Below are 22,723 nucleotides of genomic sequence, written 5' to 3'. Positions count from 1 at the left end.
CGAAAAGAGGAAAGTCTATTTCCATAGTGCCTGACACATGAGGGGCACTCTAAATATTTGTTGACAGATTGAATGAAGATTTTTGTAGTCATGAATTTTATCTCTAAGCTAGTATTCATAACTCTGCTAGTAAACCTCTCTGCCACTTCTGAAATTATAGAGAAAAAATTTTACTTTTCCAAATGTTTCTAAGTAGGAAGCTCAGAAAAGTTCATAACAATGTGATTAGTAAATTAGGCCGATCGCAAGGACTAAAGGATCAGAAAAATGAGTTTGATTAAGGCTAACCAGTATCCCCATAAGAAAAAATTACCTGATGTTTTATATTTGAATTGCTTTAGAGCATTACTTTCCTTCTCTTCAATACTGGACAGCCAATCTCAAAATGATCATGCCCCAGGAATGTATTTCAAAATATTTAGTATTAATATTATTGAAAAGATAGAACCAGTTTTACTATGGCAAATGTTGAGTCTCCATAGACTCTGCCAGAGCCACAACAATATATTGAAATTCCAAGAATACTAAAAATTGTGACAACATGACTCTATAGTTCTGAAATTTGAAGCTAGTAGTATGTATTTTTAGATCACTTAAAAATATCTTTTCTATCCACATAGAATTTAGGTAACTTCACTCATGATCTTTAAGTATTTGAAGAGTGGTTTATAAATTTAATGCCTTTTTAAAAATTTATTTATTTATTTGACAGAGAGAGATCACAAGTAGGCAAAAAGCAGGCAGAGAGAGAGGGGGAAGCAGGCTCCCTGCTGAACCTTAATGTGGGGCTCGATCCCTGGTCCCTAAGATCATGACCTGAACTGAAGGTAGAGGCTTAACCCACTGAGCCACCCAGGCGCCCCATAAATTTAATGTCTTTTCAAATAAATAATGAACCTTGCACTTCACATTAACTATTGCATAAACTTTTATTAGACTTAGCAGAAGAAATCTGTAATGAATTTCAACAGAAAGGTAATGGTAAGAGAGATTTGAGATGATTTATATGGTTTGAGCCTTATATTTTTAATGTTTTGCAGGTTCAGGTACATGAATTATTTGGTACCAAGATAGGATAAGCTCCAGTAGAGCTTTCTTTTTATTTATGTATGTATTTATTTATTTGAAAAAGAGGGAGAGCACTCATGAGCAGGGGGAGGGACCGAAGAGAGGGAGAAGCAGACTCCCTGCTGAGCGGGGAGCCTAATGTGGGACTCAATCCCAGGACCCTGGGATCATGACCTGAGATGAAGGCAGATGCTTAACCGACTGAGCCACCCAGGTGCTCCTCGAATGTAACTTTCTTAATTAGTATGGTTTATACGAATACTTCCAGAGTTACAGTGTCATATAATTAATGTACATATGGAACTTTTTTTTTCTAAGAGCACAAGCAAGTATGATTGGGGGGGAGGTGAGCAGAGGAAGGGGGGAAGAGAGAGACTCTCAAATGGACTCCTTATTGAGCGTGGAGCTGTACTTGGGTTTCAATCCCATGAGCCTGAGATCATGACCTGAACCAAAACCAAGAAGCAGACACTTAACCAACTGAGCCATCCAAGTGCCCCCCAAAAGAAGTTATTTTAAATGTGAGTTGCTCGTAGCTTCTGGAGTGAAATCATCATCATTGTCATCATTATCATCATCATTTTATTTTTTTAATTGAGGTATAGTTGGCATACAACATTATGCTAGTTTTAGGTATGCAACATAATGATTTGAACATGTGGGATGACCACCACAGCAGATCCAGTCAGCATTGTTACCCTTACATAGTCACAAAATGTCCTTTTTCCTAGTGATAGGAGCCCTTAAGATTTACTCTCTTAGAAACTTTCTGATATATAATAGAGTAGTAACTATAGTCGCTGTGCTATAAATACATCCAGGACTTGACTTATTTTAAAACTAGAAGTTTGTGTGTTTCAACTGCCTTTGCCCAACCCTGAACCCTGCTTCTGGCAACCATGAGTCTGTTCTGTGTTTTAGTGAGCTTGGTTTTGTTTTGTTTGTTTTGTTTTTTAGATTCCACATAGAAGTGAAATCATATGGTATTTATCTTCCTCTGACTTATTTGGAGTGACATTATTTTTAAAGGAAATAAAGTCTAAGGAGTTGCTTCAGTTACTCAGGGAACATTTAATACCTTCAGAGTAAAAATAATCTTTCTGTCCACACTGTTGGAAAAGTAGCTTTTTGTCTTAAAATGTACTTTTCATGGAAGTTAAAAGATGAAATAAGTATCAGCTGTTTTTTCTGGTGGACTCCGGCATTTCTATTATGCTGCAGTCTAGTCACCACCTTCCAGTGGAGACCATTCATTCATTCATTTAACAGATATTAGTCCTGGGGAGTCAAGGTGTATAAAATAGCTAAGTCCGTATTCTCTCAGAATTTACATTGTATTAAGGAGCTAGACAGTAAGTTAATTGAAACACACATATGCATGCATACAGGCAGATGTGCAGTGATGAGGGCTGTGAGAGACTTGTGAATACCTCTGAGGAGATGGCATTTGCTTTGAGACTTGTCTGATAAAGAAGGGATCAATTATACAAAGATAAGTGGGAAAAAACTTCCCATGTAGAGGAGCCTCTACATAAATGCATGTCCCAAGGCCAGGAGTAAGCTTGCTGTTAGAGGTCCAGAAAATGACAGCCTGGGCAGAGTGCAGTGAGCAGAGGAATGAAGTCACTCAGCCAGGTGCCAGATCACGTAAGGCCATGATAAGGAACTTTCTATGTTCTCAGTCCTGAAAAGGAGTTGGAAGGATTTGTGAAGGATGGCTTTATATTCTTTGGGTTTCAAGTATTTTTAAAAGACTACTTTGGTTGCTGATGGAGAATGCATTGAAGAATTAAGAAAATGGAGGGGATGGCTGAAGATCAGTTGGGCCATTTTAATAAATCAGGCAACTGGTGTTAGTTTAGCCTGCAATTTTAGTAGATTTGTGGATTCGGGAATGATAGTTTAGAGTAGATTAGATATGAGGACGAAAGGCAGTCTTGATAACTGAATAAATAAATGTTTTGTGATATATATTGAGATTGCGAAGACTGAAGGAAGACTTTCTTGGGGCGAGGGTGATAGGAATTGGTTCTATTTTAGTCATATGTAATATGAAGCGTTGTGCCTTTTAGCCATGTGGAATGGCAGACTAATTAAGTAAACAAATTGCTGTGAATTTCAAAAGGGAAAAATTCATTAATTAAAAGCAATCTAGATTCTTTGTTCAGGAATTTGACAAATAAAGTTGATCTATACTTGTATATTTTTCCATTTTTAATTTTAAGTGTTAAGAAAGAGAGTATAGTTGGTAATCATAAATTATAACCAAAAAGATGTAGTCTGCAAATCTGGATATGGCTGTAATAGGAGTAAAAGTTGCATTCTTTAAAGAATATGAAAAATTATACTTTGTATTATAGTTATACAACTATAGTTATAATTAATCAACTATAGTTAGTTGATCCCATTTCTTCTAAAGTAGCTATTTGCTAAATAAGATTGAACTTAACTTTCTTAGAAATCTGTCTTTATAGTATATATTTACCCTTGTAAATTAGTTATTTGACTAAGGAATTCAATTCATCTAATATATAAATAAATGTGGTTTTTTTCCCCCAAAATAAGGTTACTTTAAAATGCTACTTTGATTCTTAGAAGGCATAGGAATATACCTTAGATTAGAAATTTTTAATTTGGGACCTACCAGAGAATTTTGGTTAGAGGGTGGGCCCCTAAATTGTTACAAAAAATTACTTGTATCAGTGCTTTTTGGGGAGAAGGCCAATGGCTTTCATCAACTATGACTCAGAAGAATTTAAGAACCATGGCCCCAGGTAACAGTTACATGGAATAAATCCAAGTCTTGTGTGATAACAGTAAGGGAAGGAAAAGTGACTTGGGATACTAAGAATATATATATTTTTAATGACGTATGCAGTAATTCCTCTTTATGGTAGCATCTCATTTGTGAATTTTTAAAAAATAATATTGTATCCCCCTCCACATGTTTCGGTTTTATGGATAAATTTAGATGAATTTTGGGAGAACAGCTAATCTCTGAGGGCTGCCCAAGCATTTCCAGTTTTTTCTTTCTAAAACCTATCAAACAGCATAATTTTTACTTTGTGCAGGCTGTAAAAGCTTTGTTAATAGATTAAAAGACTCTTATATGGTTTCTTGAAATGAGGTAAGAAACTTTTTTTCTAAAAATGGTTTTCTTTACCTCTTAAGTACCTGACCTAGATGGTCTCCAAGAAAGAATTTTCTTTAGTTTTAGTAATGAAATCCACTCTCAGGCAAAAAGTTACTTTCCACCCTCCACCTTCCATTATGTTTCTCTCACCAAAACCTTTGAAAAATTTCTTTTATTACCAGTTATATAGTCTGTAAATACTCCATGATTCTTGTTGTTATTCCTCTTGTTACTATCATTTACTATTTTGGCTGATACATGGAGTAACCAAATATAGACAATTCAGAACCCGGGCTTTAGTATCATTCTTTGCATTAATTGCTTGTTTATTTTACCAGCCGAATAAAAGAACTATACAAAAGCAGTCAGAAGACTAGAGGAGTAGTAGTTGAAGATTTCTTAAAGCTCCCTCCATCTTTTTATCTAGGCAATCCTTAGGTGTCACATGGCCCTCTAGTGGAAGGGATGCTCAGCTGGACCGAGGCAACAGCAGGATATTCTCTGGGAATTGTTACCCAAGGGATTGCTTTTATTCAGGTAATCTTTATAGTTTGGATTAATTAGCTGGTTCTTACAACTTAGGTGATAGAAGTTTTGAGTAGGCAAGGAGATATTTTACCATAAATATCACTATTTGTGGAAGACTCATCTAGATTAGCCCGTTCCTTATTAAATACTGTTGATCTTTTACTAAAGGATTGGTTGGGCTTTTTGTTGTTATTGGTATGTTGTTATAGTTGTTGCTATTGGTGGCCGTGCTTATTTTGTTGTTTGCTTTTTGTTTTTTAGTGTTTTTCTTTTAAATAACGTGTACTTTATACTTGATAATCATCCCTCATAAGTAAGGCACTGCAAGGCTTATTTTTTTGTTTTTATCCAGTTTTTCAAAATAAAATTTCAGTATTTTCCTTTTTTATTAACTAAAATATTCATCCATACATTCTTAAAATTTTGGCACACAAAATTTTTCATTTTGCTTTTCTATTTAAAGAAGTAGGTAAATAGTGAAGAATATCAGATAGAATAGAAATGTAGGTGTCTGACAATGAGACAATGAAAATGACAATGAGAAATAAGATTTTAAATTAATAAAGTCAAAAAGAAGCATGAATCTAGAATTGGGGGCGCTTATGTCTTATTTCTATCTATAAAGCACTTAGTTCTATTCGCTTATATACTCTTTGGCATTCTTGTGGTTAAAGGGAGCTGTAGGTCCGTAAATTGAGTTTCACTACTTTTTGTTACTGTTCTCATTCTCTTTGGAAATTCCTGGATGGGTGAATGAATTTAAGATGATCAGAATGCCAGTACAACAGTAGTAGAAATAGAAGTTGACTTTTCTTTTTCTTCCCTGTTGTCTTCAGACTTTGTCATTACTGAAATTAAACTGAGAGGTTTCTGGCAATTTGGTATGATAGTTGGATGTTTTGTAGTAGTAGTGTTACTAATAAAACCCTTAAAGAATGTGAAATAACTAATAAACTGAATGACAGCCTCTGATCCAGCAGGTGGTAAAATACCTACTTTTTGATTTACTTTAATATAAATGAAAATACAACCAAAAATAGAATCTATAGAATAAGACAAGTAAATGCATTTACTGATTGTACCTTGAATGGAAAAGCATAATAATACATAATGTTTTAGATTCTTTTAGTATTTGACTTTGCCCAATTGTTCAATTTATTTTTATGGGAGTACTTTAAAAGTAACTAAAATATTTTACTTTTTATTTTTAATGTGAATTTTTTCTGCTTATCAGGGTGAATCAGCACTTGATTTGGCAAAGCAGAGAAAAAACGTGTGGATGATCAACCATTTGCAAGAGGCGAGACAAGCAAAAGGATATGACAATCCATCCTTCCTTAGAAAGCTGAAAGCTGATAAGGTAAATTTATGTTTGAAGATTTTCAGCATATAATCTTTTTAAGCAGGCATACTTTCTTAGCTGAGCAGTTTTAGCTTTTAATTTTGCCATTGGCCAGTGTAATTTTTAAAATACTAAATTACTCAGGACAAAGTCAGATAGCAAAGTTTTTCAGGGCTCTACCTACTTGGTAATTTGATAATTAAGAAGGATGGTTATATGTAAAATTGTTTAAATCTCCCTAAGCTAACATAAATTTTAGTTCATTGATTCAACTGGCCTTTGTTAAGCAATGGAGAGATAGTAAGTCCTTCTTGTTTAAGTGCATTTATTAATATGGTAATAAACTATGAAAAAGTATAGTCCAAATACATATCTTTGTAAACTGGTCACAACTCTAATTGATTAAAGCTGCCCATTCTTTTGTAATATGTTGTAACTTTTTTAGAGTGAGAGAAACACATTCTTCCCTTCTCTGTGGAAAGCCTGTTTTAGATCTTCCATATACCTTCAAGGTTAAACTGTATGACTGTTGGTTCAACTGCCTAATTATAATAATATGATTTCAAAAATAATATTTCCCCCAAAGAGGGGCCTCTATTCCTTAAAAATTTCTTTCCTTTTAAAAATGTAAAAATCAGCTGACAGTTTCTTTAAAATACTTAAATAATTGACAAGATATTTGGTTAATTTGTCAGTAATTCACAAGTCGAAGACATTAAGCCTTCAGTACCTTTTTATTTAGTCTGTTCTAGTGGCAATACTGTTTATTTAAAGTTAATGATCTTTGTGTTATCAGGACAAAATGACAAGATTTGGACAAAGGAAAATATGAATACATGTCTCATTTATTTATAGTTCAGACTTCCTTAGTGCATTAAAACCATTGGTCATTACTTTAACATGAGAAAAGTCAGATTTATAGTGTATAAACTTGCCTTTCAAGATGCCTGGGTAGCTCTGTTAGTTAAGCGTCTCCTTTTTGCTCAGGTCTTGTTCCCAGGGTCCTCTGCTCAGCAGGGAGACTGCTTCTTCCTCTCCCTCTCCCCACTTGTGCTGAATCCTGCTTTCTTTTTGTCAAATAAATAAATAAAATCTAAAAAAAAACTTGCCTATTTTCAAACCCATGGTTGAGAATAATGAGCAGTTTTTGCATGTCATGTTAGCTCTTTCATTTTACTATTAGATATAACATAGAAAATGGTTTATTTTTTAAATTTTCATTAATTTTGTTCTGTTCTCTAGGAGTTAAAGCAGTTTTTCTCAACACAGTGAATAAATCCTGATATCTCATTGTAACTAAGCTTATAACAAAAGTGTCTTGTATTGCTTTGGAAAATCCCATAGTATTTATGCCTTCATTTTGTTTAGTGTAAATATTCTGAAGGATTTTAAAAAAATACATTGTCAGATAAAAATGACTTTGTAAATTCTAGATGTTTAATAATATGTAGTTACTTATTATAGCAGTATGAACTGTCACGTTTATGTGTTTGGATATGATTTCTTTTTAAAAAGAGAGCTTCAGGGATTCCTGGGTTGTACAGTCAGTTGAGCATCCAACTCTTGGTTTCAGCTTGGATCATCACAGGCAGTGTGGGACTGTGCACTCCGTATGGAGTCTGCTTGGGATTCTCTTTCCCTCTGCCCCTCCCACTCGTTCTTTCTCTCCCTAAAATAAATCTTTTTTTTTTTTTTTTTTTTTAAGATTTTATTTACTTGACAGGCGGAGATCACAAGTAGGCAGAGAGGCAGGCAGAGAGAGAGAGGAGGAAGCAGGCTCCCCGTGGAGTAGAGAGCCCAATGCGGGGCTTGATCCCAGGACCCTGGGATCATGACTGAGCCGAAGGCAGAGGCTTTAACCCACTGAGCCACCCAGGCGCCCCTAAAATAAATCTTTAAAAAAATAAAAAAATTAAGAGAGAACTTCATTAAAGAATTTAGCACAATTTCATTAACATGTGTATATTATTGTGGTCAGTTCAGAAGTCAAGTGTTCCTGTTTTTTGTTTTGGTGGTGTTTTTTGCATTAGTATTTTAAAATATATTACATTTTTAGAAAAGATTACTAAATAAAAACATACAATGGTTACGTGCTTGTATAATTAAGTATTTGTATTTTCCTTTTCATCTCATTAGAAATATTTAAATCATAAACTTGACTTGATTTGCTAATCTGTAAAGTATGTTCTGTATTTAAAACCAAATAAGAAATAGTTACACCTAGGATTCAGTAGCATTTTACTAAAAATAAGTCATCCCAATGGGGGAAAAATATTTTTGGACAGTGCTAGTAGATAGATGTGGAGAGAAACTTAATTTTAGAAAACTATTTTAAAAGCTCTTGGGTTTTTAAGGTTAGAAGGTTTTAGACACGGGGGAGGGGCAGATGTAGAGAGAGCAAGTGTCTCCTAAATAAATGCTTAATAATAAGTTAGAAGGAAATCTCTAAATTGTATTTTTCAACACTTAAAAACCTCCAATCCCTTTGGTTAACAGTGGAAATCTCACATATTGTCTTTTTAAATATTGTTTATTAATTATATGAAAATAAGTCTGGGAAGATGGAGAAGCACAACTGAAAAACCCGGACATTATGTACAGAACAAATGTAGGGAAACTCTGGGAGATGAAAAGAAGAAGACTGAATGGATAGGTGGCTCAGGACCTGAAAAATGTGTTCTCTTTTTTGCCTCATATATCCCAAAAACAGAGCTGACAAAGCCAACAACCTAGAATCACAAATGGATACAGACCAAAAGGGCTCCAACAAAATCCTGCTCTCTGGCTAAAGAACCTTCACAAAAGAGTCAGCTTAGCAAGATAGAGACTTTCAGAAAATAGCTTTCTACCACAGCCAAATAGTGCAGAAAAATCTCTGGCCCCACAGTTTTTCATACCAGAAATCATACACAGTTAATCATACCAGCAAAGGCCTAAACTTCTACCCTTACCAGGCTGTAATGAGGTGCCCCAGCTTCTTTCCTGGGGTTGTTAACAGAGCAGGTTTAAATAAGGATTTGGGAGTTTTTAATCCCACTGGCTGTTAATAAGGTCCCATCCCCTGCTCTATTAGGAAGACCACATAGGACACAATAATGAGGCACTCCTAATCTTCCCAGCCAGGGAGGTATTAGTAGAGGTATAATGGGGAGCTGGAAGTTCCATCCTTGCCCAGCAGTAATGAGGAATCCCCTCCTCAGGCAGTAAGGTCAGTGAAGTTGATATCTGAACTTCCACCCCACCTGGCAATAATGAGTAGGTGCTTCACTCCCCTTATTCAAGCTACATCAGAGGAATCCATCTAAAAGAAAAGGTTTAAGTAAGATCCAGTGTTTCATTATATCCCAAATGTCCAGTTATCAAATGAAGATTACTCATCATACCAGGGACCAAGAAGATGTGAAACTGATGAAATGAGAATCAAATAGATGCCAACAAAATGATGACAGATAGTAGAATTATCTGACAAAAGATTTTAAAGAGCCATTACAAAAAGGCTTCAATGAATAATTATGAACATGCTTGAAAGAAATGAAAAGTAATCTCAGCAATGAAGTAGAAATATAGAAATAGAATATACAGAAGAACCAAATGGAAATTTTAAAACTGGAAATTGCAGTAAACAAAATTTAACAAACTGAGTTAATGGGTTCAACAGCAGAATAAATGGCACAGAGGAAAGAATCAGTCACCGTGAAGATAGAACAATAAAAAATAGACATTTGGAAGAACAAAAGAAAATAAATTAAAAAAAAAAAAAGAACAGAGCCTAAGGGACCTATGGTTATAACAGATTATCTAACACTGATATGATTAGGGTCCCAGAAAAAGAAGGAGGGTGGAGCTAAGAAAGTACCTAAAAGATACAGTGGCCCATAAAATCCCCAAGTTTGGCAGAAGACCAACCTACAGATTAGGAAGTGGAATATACCCTAAAGAGAATAAACTCAAAGAAATCCTGCTTCCACACATCATAGTCAAACTTCTAAAAACCAAACTATAAAACTCTAAGTCTCCTTACTAGTAGGAGTGAAACAGTTCAAATGACAATGGATTTCTCATCAGAAACCACAGAAGCCAGAAGAAACTGGCACATTTTCCAAGTGCTGAATGGAAAGAACTGTCAACCCAGTATAAAAATATTTTTCAAGAATAAAGGAGAGGGGCGCCTGGGTGGCTTAGTGGGTTAAAGCCTCTGCCTTCTGCTCAGGTCATGATCCCAGGGTCCTGGGATCTAGCCCCACATCAGGCTCTCTGCTCAACAGGGAGCCTGCCTCCACACCGCCCCCCCCCCCCCAGCCCCCGCTCCACCCTGCCTACTTGTGATCTCTGTCAAATGAAAAAAAAAGAAAAAAGGAATAAAGGAGAAATCCACATATTCTCAGATAAAGGAAAATTAAGAGAATTTGTTGCCAGCAGACCTACCCTAAAAGAATGTTTAAGAAATGTTCTCTAAACAGAAAGGAAGTGATAAAAGGAAAAATTTTGATAAGATCATAGTAAACAAAATTATGCATAAATGTGGTAGACTTCTCATCTTATTCCTCCCAAATTATGCTTAGCAGTTGGAGCAAAATTATAATATTGTTTGATGTGTCTCTAAATGTAGGTATATATGTGAGGCAATTTGTAAAATTAACAGGGGAGGGTGGAGGGACATAAAGGCAGGTAAGATTTCCATACTTCTTTTGAACTTGTAAAATGATGACACCAGTGTGATAAGTTATATTTATATAATAGAGTAACCACTAAAAAAAGCTATACAGGAGGATAAACTGGAAAATATTATAAATTCTGAAAAGAATTCTGAAAAGCTTTCCAGTTACCTACAAGAAGGCAGGAAAAAGAGAAACAAATACATAAGAAAACAAAAAGTAAAATTATAGACTTAAACCCTATCATGTCAATAATCACATTAAATTAAAATATTCTCTCTTTTTTTTTTTTAAGATTTTATTTATTTATTTGACAGAGAGAGATACAGCAAGAGAGGGAACACAGGGCAAGTGAGAGAGGGAGAAGCAGGCTCCCCGCTGAGCAGGGGTTCGATCCCAGGACCCTGAGATCATGACCTGAGCCGAAGGCAGACGCTTAACCGACTGAGTCACCCAGGTGCCCCTAAATTAAAATATTCTAATGTACCAAGTAAAACACAGTTACTGGCTCTGTGTATTGTAATGCATGATCCAACTATATATTGTCTATAAGAAACTCCCTTCATGTGTAAGAATATTGGCAAATTGCTTATATAGGCAAGTAACAGAGTGGAAACAGTCTGTGTTACCCTGATACCAAAACCATACAAAGACAGTACAAAACAAAGAACCATAAACAAACATCCACATGAATATACAGCTGACCCTTGAACAACACAGATTTCAACTGTGCGGTCCACTTACGCAGGTTTTTTTTTTTTTTTTTTTGGTAAATACAATATTGTAATGTATTTTCTCTTCCTCATGATTTTCTTAATAACATTTCCTTTTCTCTAGTTTTGCTATAAGACTACAGTATATAATACATATAACATACAAAATATGTTTAGTCAGCTGTTTCTGTTATTGATAAGGCTTCCAGTCCAAATAGTAGGCTATAAGTAGTTAAGTTTTGGGGGAGTCAAAAGTTATATGCAGGTCTTGGATTGCATGGGGGTTGGTACTCCAACCCCTGTGTTATTCAAGGGTCAACTGTACACTTAAAAATCTTTAACAAAATGTTAACAAATAGAAATAATCATTACATAAAAGGAATTATTCACTATGACCAAACTGGGCGGCTCATTTAGTATTCAGAATTATTCAGTGAAATCTACCATATTAACAAAGAAGAAAAATCTCATGATTATATCCATGCATAAAAAGCATTTGATAAAGATCAGTGTCTGTTTATGATAAAATTCTCAGAAAAATAGAAATAGAGAATTTCATGAACTTTATAAAGAGCATTTCTAAAACCTTCAACTAACAATGGTGAAAGACTGATTTCTTCCTAAGGCAAAGATCTCCCTTTTACTGTTCCTGTTTAACTTAGTGGGGGAAGTTCTAGCTAGTGAAATAAAGCAAGAAAAGGAAATTAAAAGGCATATAGTTCAGAAAGGAAAAAATAATAAAATTGTCCCTCTTTGTGGTAACATGATTGTCTCTATCCCAAGGAATCTATAAAATAAACTCCTAGAACTAATAAATGAGTTTAGCAAGTCACAGGATATTTTATTTCCGTACACTTGCAATAAACACGTGAACTCCAAAATTACTACAATATTACTTACAGTTGCTCAAAAAAATTGGAATACTTAGGTGTAAATCTAACCAGACATGTAAAGTTACTTGTATACTAAAATGTTCTTAATGTCAATGAAAGAAATAAACGATGATCTAAATAAATGGAGAGACATGCTATGTTCATGAAGTGGTAGACTCAGCACAGTAACTATGTCAGTTGTGCCCAAAGTGTTATACAAACTTAATGTAATTAAATAAAAATTCCAGTAAGATTTGTTTGTCTTTATAGCCAAGATTATATGGAAAGGCAATAGATCAAGAATAGCTAAAACAGTTTTGAAAAAAAAATTATTATGTGGAATTTTAAGATATGCCCTGTAGCTATAGTAATCAAGACTGTGTGGTATTGTTGGAGGAGCAAATTCTTAGATCACTGCAACAGAATAGAGAGCCCAGCAACAGAACCACAGAGATAAATGCCTACTGACTTACAGAAGTGCAAAAGTAATTCAGTGGAGGAGAAACAGCCTTTTCAACAAATGGTGTTGGAACATTTGGACATGCATAAGCAAAATAATAATAAACCTCTACTCAAACCTCACCCTGTATAGAAAAGTTAACTCAAAATGGTTCACAGACTTAAATATAAGACTCTAAAACTTTTAGGAAAAAACAAAATCATCAGAATCTAGGGCTATACCAAGAGACTTGACATGAAAAGTATCATCCATGAAGGTAAAAATTGATCAGTTAGACTTCATCAGAATGAAAAACTTTTGTCCAATGAAAGACTCTGTTAATTAGGATGAAAAGACAAACTACAGACTGGAAGAAAATATTTGCTAGTCATATATCCCAATGAAAGTCTAGTTTCCAGAATGTATAAAGAATTTTTTGCAATTTAACAGTGAAGAAATCAAACAACCCAGTTAGAAAAATGGGTTAAAGACAAGACATATTTCACCAAAAAAAGATATAAAAATGGCACATAAGCACATGAAAAGCTGTTCAATATCATTAGTCATTAGGGAAATGAAAATTACTATAAAATTCTTTCAAACTTACTATATATTTAAAAATTCCCATAATATTCAAGAAAAAATAGATTTATCATATCTATAAAAGCAGCACATCACCATTACACCTTTTTTTAAAAAAAAAAATCTTTATGGTATCAGAAATACAAATGTTAAATGACATTTTAAAGAAAAAACATTTCCAGAAGCCCACACATAGATATTTATCCAAGTGAAATGAGTTTATGTTCACACAAAAACATATATACAAATGTTTATAATGGCTGTATTCACAGTCTTCAAATTTGTAAACAACCCTAATCCTTTAGCTGGAAATGAGTAAATAAACTGATATATCCTGTGATAGAATAGTAGGCAGCATTAAAAAGGAACAAACTGCTGATACATACATGAGTGAATGTCAAATGCATTGTCTAAGAAGCCAGACTTCAAAAACTGCATCAGTATGATTCCATTTATAAGACATTCCTGCAAAGCAGAAAATATAGGGATAGAGATTAGTGTTTGTTAGAGGCTGGGACTGGGAGCAGCAGGATATTTCAGGGCCTGATAGAACTGTTCTGTGTCTTGATTTTCATGCTGACATACAGTGTATGTTAATCAAAACTCGGAGAACTATGCCCAAAAGATGGTGAATTTTACTATATGTAAATTGTATTCTTATTTAATTATGAAAAAAATGTGGCTATTGCTGAGAGAGAGCAAGCATCTTAACTAAAAACAAGGCAAATTACAGATAATTTTAGAAAATACTTCTCCAATGACATATCTTCCTTCTCTCCCACCAGTACCCACCCTTTACCATACATTCTGTCCTCCAAGTTATAAATCTTCTCTAATATCTTGATATAAAATCCATGCATACTAGAGTTGAAAAAAAAAGATTGGAAGGAGGGTGCCTGGGTGTCTCAGTGGGTTAAAGCCTCTGCCTTCGGCTCAGGTCATGATCCCAGGGTCCTGGGATCGAGCCCCACATCGGGCTCTCTGCTCAGCAGGGAGCCTGCCCCCCCCACCTGCCTCTCTGCCTAACTGTGATCTCTCTCTGTCAAGTAAATAAATAAAATCTTTAAGAAAAAGATTGGAAGGGTTAATTATTTTACTACAGCATAAAATTAAACTCTGAAGTTATGTTTAATTATTTTTTAAGCTAAAATTAAGCACCATTCAGAAAATGATTTACAGTAGCTAAGTTGGGAAAGACATTGCCATTTGTATGAAAAGTATTTATTTCACTGAAAGCCAGCAGTATAAATGGGGCACTAAAAAAGTGTAATATTTTAGCCTTCAGAAAGGTAAATAGTCAGGGAGGATAGTAATGTTTATACTCTGAGCTTTGTTAGATCATAGCTGGGAGATTTTATATTGTTCTGTCACTTAAGGTACCTCCAGAGACTTGGTACCTGCCTGTGAGGGGCTGCAGTGTGGAGGAGGCAATACACTTGACTTTGTGTTGCTCTGAAGATATAACTTTGATGGATGTTATAAGGAAGTAGATATAGATAGGTCTTGTACTTAGGAACAGACTTAGTAACAACTGGTCAGTACAAAAATGCAGTGGAAGTACCTCCAGAGTATTAAGCACTATGCTTTAATATGTGTTTAGAGGCACATAATCTTCATTCTCTGGACTCTGGGACCCTGTATATTACTTGATTTTATTTTCTATCTCATTTTAAGGTTTTAGCATACTGTTTGTATGTATCATTCAAAGTATCTTCTTCAGGCTAAGGATTCTCAGGTTTCTTAACCTGATGTAGCTCTTAAAACATCAAGTCATTCTGGTTCTCTCTCTAGTGATCAATGGCTGTGTTAGTGGGGTATCATCATTATGAACTATTTTCTAGTTCATCCACGTGTTGACAGGTGGTACTGCTGTCTTTATCTGAATATCTATACCCACTCCTATAACTTATATTCTCATTTTCCACAATTTTACTTAAGTACTTTTAAATTGTCTATTTAATGCCTGTCTATAGAAGACTGAGACTAGCACCTTGAATAGTAGCTGTGCATAGTAGGTATATTTGAATGAATAAATTGCACTTTCTTTTGGCATGTTTACACAAAGATAACAATGGTTCACATTCAGATTACTTGAAAAATGCAAACTTTCTGGTTTTTGTTTTTTGTTTTTTGTTTTTTGTACAGGAATTTCGGCAGAAAGTAATGCTAGGAACTCCATTCCTAGTTATTTGGCTGGTTGGGTTTATAGCAGACCTAAATATTGATTCTTGGCTCATTAAAGGGCTAATGTATGGTGGCGTTTGGGCTACAGTACAATTTCTTTCAAAGTAAGTATATTGTTTTTAACTATATTTTTAACTCTGCATGAGAGGATATAATTTGGACCCTGCTATGTAAAATTTATGTTTTGTATATTTAGAACACTGCCTTTATGTAGCATGTTTCATTTTAATTTAAAGAATTTTGGCAGACATACCTGAAATCTTCCAAGTTTTTTAATGTTGAAATTCTTTTTTTTCTTGTATCTTTTTAAATTTAAATTCAATTCGCCGACATATAGTACATCATTATTTTCAGGTGTAGAGTTCAGTAATTCATTAGTTCCATGTAACACCCAGTGCTCATCACATCACGTGCCCTCCTTACTGCCCATCACCAGTACCCCACCCCCCCAACTCCCCTCCTGCAACCCCAGGTCAATCAGAGAAAGACTGTATCATATGGTTTCACTCATATGTGGAATATAAGAAACAGCATAGAGGATCATAGGGGAAGGGAGGGAAAACTGAAAAGAAAGAAATCAAGAGAGGGAGATAAACCATGAGAGACCCTTAACTATAGGAAACAAATGGAAATGTTGAAATTCCATAAGTACTTTCATTGACCAAAGTTTAACATATAATTTTTAAGGCTAAAATACAATTTTAAAATATTTCAGTAGAAGTAGACTTAAGTTCTTTCAACTTATAACTGTAATGTACATATTTATATTTCTAGGTAATTATAATGCTTGAGCTTACCTTCCCATAGGAATTATATTTTCTTTGGTTATAAGCAATATGTAAGAAGGAGGTTTGATTTTAGTACTAAGGTAGAGAGTCTAAGCATATGCAGTAAGACTCAGTCTTTGTGTTTTTTCCTCCCTCATTTTTCTTTAGAACATTGTGATCTTTCCCTTTCTTCCTATCCTTGGATCTCATTCCTTTAAGTTGCCCATTCAGCAAACCTAGGCAGTTGTCTATGATCTAGAACTTTCCATGTACCTCTGTTTCTTTAGTACTTTGTTTTCACTTGAATTTCAGAAAAAAGGAGTTCTGAAAATAATTCACACAGAGACGAGAATGGCTGGTAATACACTAATGTGTTAACTGTTAGGAAGAGGCTTATTAATTCTAGTTTAGTTTTTCTGGGAGCTCCAAGGGATCCCATAAGTAGGAAGAGTTCCTACTTAGCCTATATGGATAATTGATCCTGCTTATGTTTAATAAAATTCATTAATATACATTTTCCCCCAGTCTAAATTCTGTACATAATGACCTTCAGTTCCATTACATTGACCAGTTCATTCTATTTGAAAAGCTGTGCTAAAAGCTTACAGGAGTGTTTAGGTAAGGAGAAATAATGAAACATTAAAAACTGGAGGACGACTTTGTACTCAGTTGTCAAAATTGTGTGTCTTTGGTGAAGAATATGCCAAATGATAGTTACTAAATATTACTAAAGTGAATTATTAATTTAAGAGAATAAGAATAGACTGAAATTCTGAGGTTGAAAAGTACACAGAATTATAATTCTATTTCTTGGCAAATTAAGAACTTCAGAATCTTGCTGACTGATTCAGCTGTGCACTTATTTATTATTGATTACCATGAAAAATGCTCTTGGTATTTAAGCATCCTAGATTTCTGGGTTTTGATTAAACCAGAGGAAACCATTAAACTATGTGGAATGTGTATAATTTTCATTTAAATTATTATTCATTTTTACAAGAAAATATGAGCTCAAATTTTATAAAAACTTGTATTTTGCAGATCCTTTTTTGATCATTCAATGCATAGTGCATTGCCCCTTGGAATATATTTGGCAACCAAATTCTGGATGTATGTAACATGGTTCTTCTGGTTTTGGAATGATATCCTTTGGTTATAAAGGTCGTATCTAAAGCAATTTTTGTTATTTAAATGAATGTTTTATAACAATTTAACATTAGGACTGAGCAACTAATGATTTGCTACAGTAAAACAGTATTTCTAGGAAAATAATAAGTGTGAACCAAAGTAAATATTGTTTTCAAATGTTTCATATTTTAGAGATCACTTTTGAAAGCTGCTTTTAATGACTACATCAGTAATAGTAGCTATTATTTATTGAGTATTTAAAGGGCATTTTCTTAAATACTTTGTATATAATACACATTCTATATGTTAATTTTTTTAAAAAGATTTTATTTGTTTATTTGACAGAGATCACAAGTAGGCAGAGAGGCAGGTAGAGAGAGAGGAGGGAAGCAGGCTCAGAGAGCCTGATATGGGGCTCCATCCTAGGACCCTGGGATCATGACCTGAGCCAAAGGCAGAGGCTTTAACCCACTGAGCCACTCAGGTGCTGCTATATGTTAATATTTTTATCTTAATATTTTATAGATGAGAAAATTTAGGCTTAAATAAGTTAAGCTGTTATCCTTGCCCAGAGCTATACAACTAGTCTCTGGTAAGGCTGGGATAGAAACACACACTTTAAAAAAAAAAAAAGGAAAGCAAAAAGGAAACACCGGCTAGTCTGTTTCAATCTTATTCAACAACACCTATTTGAAACCTTTTTTTTTACTAAACTGTGTTTGTCATGTTTCAGTATCAAACTGTTTTCTCTAAATCTTAAACTTAAAATTTTGTGGTTGGTAGCAGTTAATTTTCTCTTTTGCATCATGAAAGGCACACAGTTCTGTATCTTCAAATGTTTGCTGATTATTTCAATGTAGTATGCTTTAAAAAAGTAATAATTAGACATTGTAATCATGTGGCGTGCATGTGTGTATATCGAAGAAATAAGACCAAGGTCAACTTTTGACATTTTTATGTAGAAAAAGCTCAATCAGTAAGACAGTCTGTTTTATTAAAATAAAGGCACGTGTTTCACAAATGTCTATTAATAAATCACTTTTCAAAACATTACCATAAAAAACATAAAATAGGTTTTTAAATGGAATGCATTTTTTGTTGACTTATGACTATTCTGAATAACTTTAATTAATACCTAGTTTTACTTCACAGTCTTGCATTTTATATCATAGTGTTCTTTTTATTGTCTTGTTTTGTTTTAAATGAAAACAAATTATTGAAAAATAAAAGTGCTTATTTTGAGACTGAGGCATAGAATTGTGCCTTGTCATTCTTACATTTTTATAATGTTAAATGACTACTTTTAGAAAGTATAGTGCTTAAACAATATTTCCTTAGCATAAGTATGTTTTGAAATATTTCCGTGTGGTAGTTTTCACAAGCTAATTCTGCCTTGTACTAAGCTTTGACATAAAAATTGTTCTTCAAGGATTTATTAAACATTAGAATTGTCTCATTGGAACATTTAGTCTAGGTAAAAACGGGTCTGCTTATTTTTGTTACCTTGTCTATTTTAAATTTACAAAAAGCACTGACCTCTGAAATGACTTCAGTATTCCAGACATATTTTCTTTTTTTGTTTCCTAAATTGGACAGTAAATTTTATATCATGAGAAAAGTCAGATTCACATCTTAAAATAATTTTAGACTGTTGCTGTTCTCTTAATCTGTTGTGCATATAAGTGGAGAGAAAAGCAGAACAATTAGTAAATTACAAATAATGAAAACTTTATGCCAGAGCGTTTTATGTAGTCTGACTTGAGTTTTTTTCCTTCTTCCTTATTTGGAGATAGAATAAAATAGCTATGCAAGAGATAGAATAAAATAGCTATGCAAGTTTCCAAAGCTAGGGAGTTGAGAATGTAAGAGGTAGATTTTCAAAGGAAGGTCAGCCCAATCAAGTCAATTTAACTTGCCTTATTTGAATAATTCTGCCTTTAGAATAGATTGGTATAAAGTTCATATTTTAGATAACTGAACAAATTGCATGTATTTAATTTTGCAAATAAAATTATAGTATGAGAATATCAGGTTTTTATACTTGTCTGTAAAGGAGGGATGATCATAGTATTACCTCATAGACTTCTTGAAATGAATGTAATAAAACTTAGGACATACCTGACATGTAAAAAATGTTAAGTAAGCGTGACTGGATCATTGTGTCCACATAGGTTTTAAGTGGCATTTATGATTTCTTTTATTTGAATGTTTGTATATGTGTGTGCTGCTCATGGAATGTGGAATGAAATCACAAATAACTTTAAATTCTGATTATTAAAGAAGAAAAAGTTTATGCTTCTCTATGTTATAAAAGAACCAGATCTCCATGCCCTATGTGATTTTAGAGCTGTATTTTTTTTTTTTTCCTGTTTTTCAGTATTAAACTTTGAGGGCAGAGCTAAGCGCTCAGGAAACCTATATAAGAAGGGGACAGAAAGAGCCCAGAATAATTTATAATGGAAGCACAAAGGATGTTAGGAAAGAGTCATAAGGTTCATGATACAAGATAATGATTAAGATAATGGAGTTAAAAATGGCAGCTCTTGTCAGCGAGTATCTGTCTTGTTGACCTTGGCCTCTTTGCTGTTGATTCTTCCACTTTCCTCGTATGTAATTAAAACTGATTTAGACCAGTTGTGAAAAATACAGTTACAGTCAATTTTCATTATATGCACTAATTATGTTCTCTGAAATTGCTGCAAACACTGAATCAGCAAATACTAAACCTGTTGCTCCTAGGGTAAAAATAAGTGGCAAATCTCTGGTCACAACGTTTTTGTCAGCCATCAGTACATAACCTTGGTTTTATGTGTTTCTGTATAAATATCAAGTTTAATATTTATCACTAATTAACATCGAACTCACAGCCAGCTGCATTATAAACCATTCCTGAACAAAGCGTATCTAACACACCTATTATTTCTGTAAGGCACATCACAGCCCTCTTGTGTTTAGGAAAGCATTAGATAACACGTCAGCACTACAGTAGGAGGCCATTTTAAATAGCAAAATAGCCAACAAAAAGCACTAATAGGGAAAAAGTGTGGCACAGAATCGACCATGAAAAGATAACTTGTTTACAGTATGAGAGCTGGAACAGGTAGGCAACTATTGCCTCGTTCAGCTCAACCGGCATTGTGTACATAGGGTGACTTGTGTTTTTTGCCACTTTGCATATATCCGTGTATGACTGTAAAAGCGCCATGGTAATTGATTTTGGGGTTACAAATAAATTTTAGCAAGTAGGCACGAGGATCAACTGTATAAATTTTATTTTAGTTACCCATAATAGGATACCCAGCTTAAGTGTTTTGTAGTATAATGAATTTTATATTGATCTAAATTATTTGTCCTAACAAATAAGTTCTTTGTCTTTTCTACCGTTCATTAAATAATTATCATCTCATATATACCTTACATTTATTTAGTGTTTTTTGGTTTTATAGTTGTTTCAGATCTATTGTTTGACTTAGTTCCCAGAGCAATTTTGCCATTAGGAAAACAAACCACATTAATCCTAATCCTGTTTTCTAACTGATGGAAACATTGAGGTTCAGAGAAGTTGTTATGTCTTGCCCAAAATCACATAGATAGGTAATTATCAAGATTCTTGCCCAGCTTTTTGACCTGATAACAGTGTATCTTCAGTTGTCTTATTTTATACTCTGAACATAATTTTAAGATTTTTAAACCTTCCTGAAAAGCAACATGCAGAAAGAGCTTTAAAAAGACACTTAATCAGATTTATAAAGGAAAACTAATTTGGGCATATTTATAATAGGTGGTATTAAAAGTAAATTTGAAGGTTAAAGTGATTTAGAATACTTGGCCAGTAATCTAAATAAAAATTAAGAATATCATTATGCTAATGCTGGGTTGCTACTTCCTATGTCAGTTCTTAGATATTTTTAAAATTGAGAGATTTAGAAAAAATGAAAAATATATATATAGGCTTTGAGTAAAATAGGCTTTATCAGAAATGTTAAATTTAATAAAATGTGACGGATGCAATTTCTTTGGACTTAAGTTTAATCACTGAAAGGCTAACCTAATACAAAAGACTAAAAATGGCAGTGATCTGAAATCTAAGGTTGCAGTGGTGAATCAGGACTGCAAATATGAATCATATCAATGTTATGCAAAGCAGGATTGTGCAGCTTTGTACTAAGAAATACTGCAAAGTAGCCCAGGCCTGTGTATCTCAAAAATTTTTAGTAATAGGTTGTCAAAGAGTATGTACATATGATATCATTAAAATTAAGATTTGATGGATGTAGAAGTGTAAGTTGTGTTGGGCAACTCTTCTTAGAGTTTTAAGGATTTTTGCTAAGTTTCTTTAGGGGAAAAATCTTTAGGAGATTATCTTTAGGAGAAAGAATAATATACAAATATAAAAAGATTATTACTTAAAATGCCCCAGATTTATCAAACTAGCAGATTTAAGATTTTTAAAGGATTGAACTTTTCAATTAATGTAAAATAAGGTAAAAGTAGAAAGTTTAAAAAAACACACTTATTCATAAGTAAATCATCAGAGATAAGATTTAAATTTATTTACAAGGTTGTTTGCCATAGTACTATTTATAATAGGGAAAAAAATGGAAACAACATAAGTATCCATTCTGAATGGGGAATAGTTATCAATTAGCTTTGTGTAGTATGGGATAAAATAGCCGTTACAATGCTTTTCCAGGACTCGATGTGGGCTTATACTTAGGATGTAGTAAGTGAAAAAATATTGATGATAGGCTATTAGAAATTTTATGTCTAAAAACAAATTAGTTTTCAGTCAGGTTTTAAGTTAAATAAGCTTAAACTGAAGATGGAAGCTGGGATGATTACATATAAAAATGAAGACATTGCTAAATTAACATTTTCACCATCTTCTCTTACACATTTTCCTCCTAAGTGTTTTTTCCTGCAGTTTACTGTTAGGACTTCTTCAGTTTTTTTGTGTGTATCTTCTCTAGTTTTCTTATAATATTCTCTAAGCTTTTTAGTATCTCTCTTCAGGTATCCAGTCACTACTTTCTGTGAATTCTGGCAGTATTGCTGTAAATATTCTGTATATCATTTGTGTGAGTGTGCGTGCATCTGCAGGTGTTTCTGAAGTCATTAAAGATAATTTATTTTTTAATTCATGTGTATTTGACTACTGTGTATACTGAATGATGTGAGGGTGTGTGTGTGTCTGTCTTTTTGCTTATTATGGAACTCATTGCTCCAATATACCCTCTCCTCACTCAATTGTAATATCAACCTTGATATTTTATCAGTTTTCCTGTACTCTATTCAGTATATTGGTCTCTTTG

General features: G+C 33.7%; 1 protein-coding gene across 1 annotated transcript in view; it reads left to right on the top strand.

Annotated features, from left to right (window-relative positions):
- ZDHHC17 (zinc finger DHHC-type palmitoyltransferase 17) overlaps positions 1–22,723 on the top strand; it is an 87,314-nt gene that overhangs the window by 48,266 nt on the left and 16,325 nt on the right. Inside the window, exons 8-10 of the mRNA XM_046011456.1 lie at positions 5,964–6,089; positions 15,478–15,620; positions 17,325–17,425. Of these exons, the coding sequence (XP_045867412.1) occupies positions 5,964–6,089; positions 15,478–15,620; positions 17,325–17,425 (370 nt within the window). The remainder of the gene's footprint in view (positions 1–5,963; positions 6,090–15,477; positions 15,621–17,324; positions 17,426–22,723) is intronic.

Source organism: Meles meles, chromosome 7 (assembly GCF_922984935.1).
Source record: "Meles meles chromosome 7, mMelMel3.1 paternal haplotype, whole genome shotgun sequence".
NCBI lineage: Eukaryota > Metazoa > Chordata > Mammalia > Carnivora > Mustelidae > Meles > Meles meles.
This window is presented reverse-complemented; position numbering and strand designations above follow the sequence as displayed.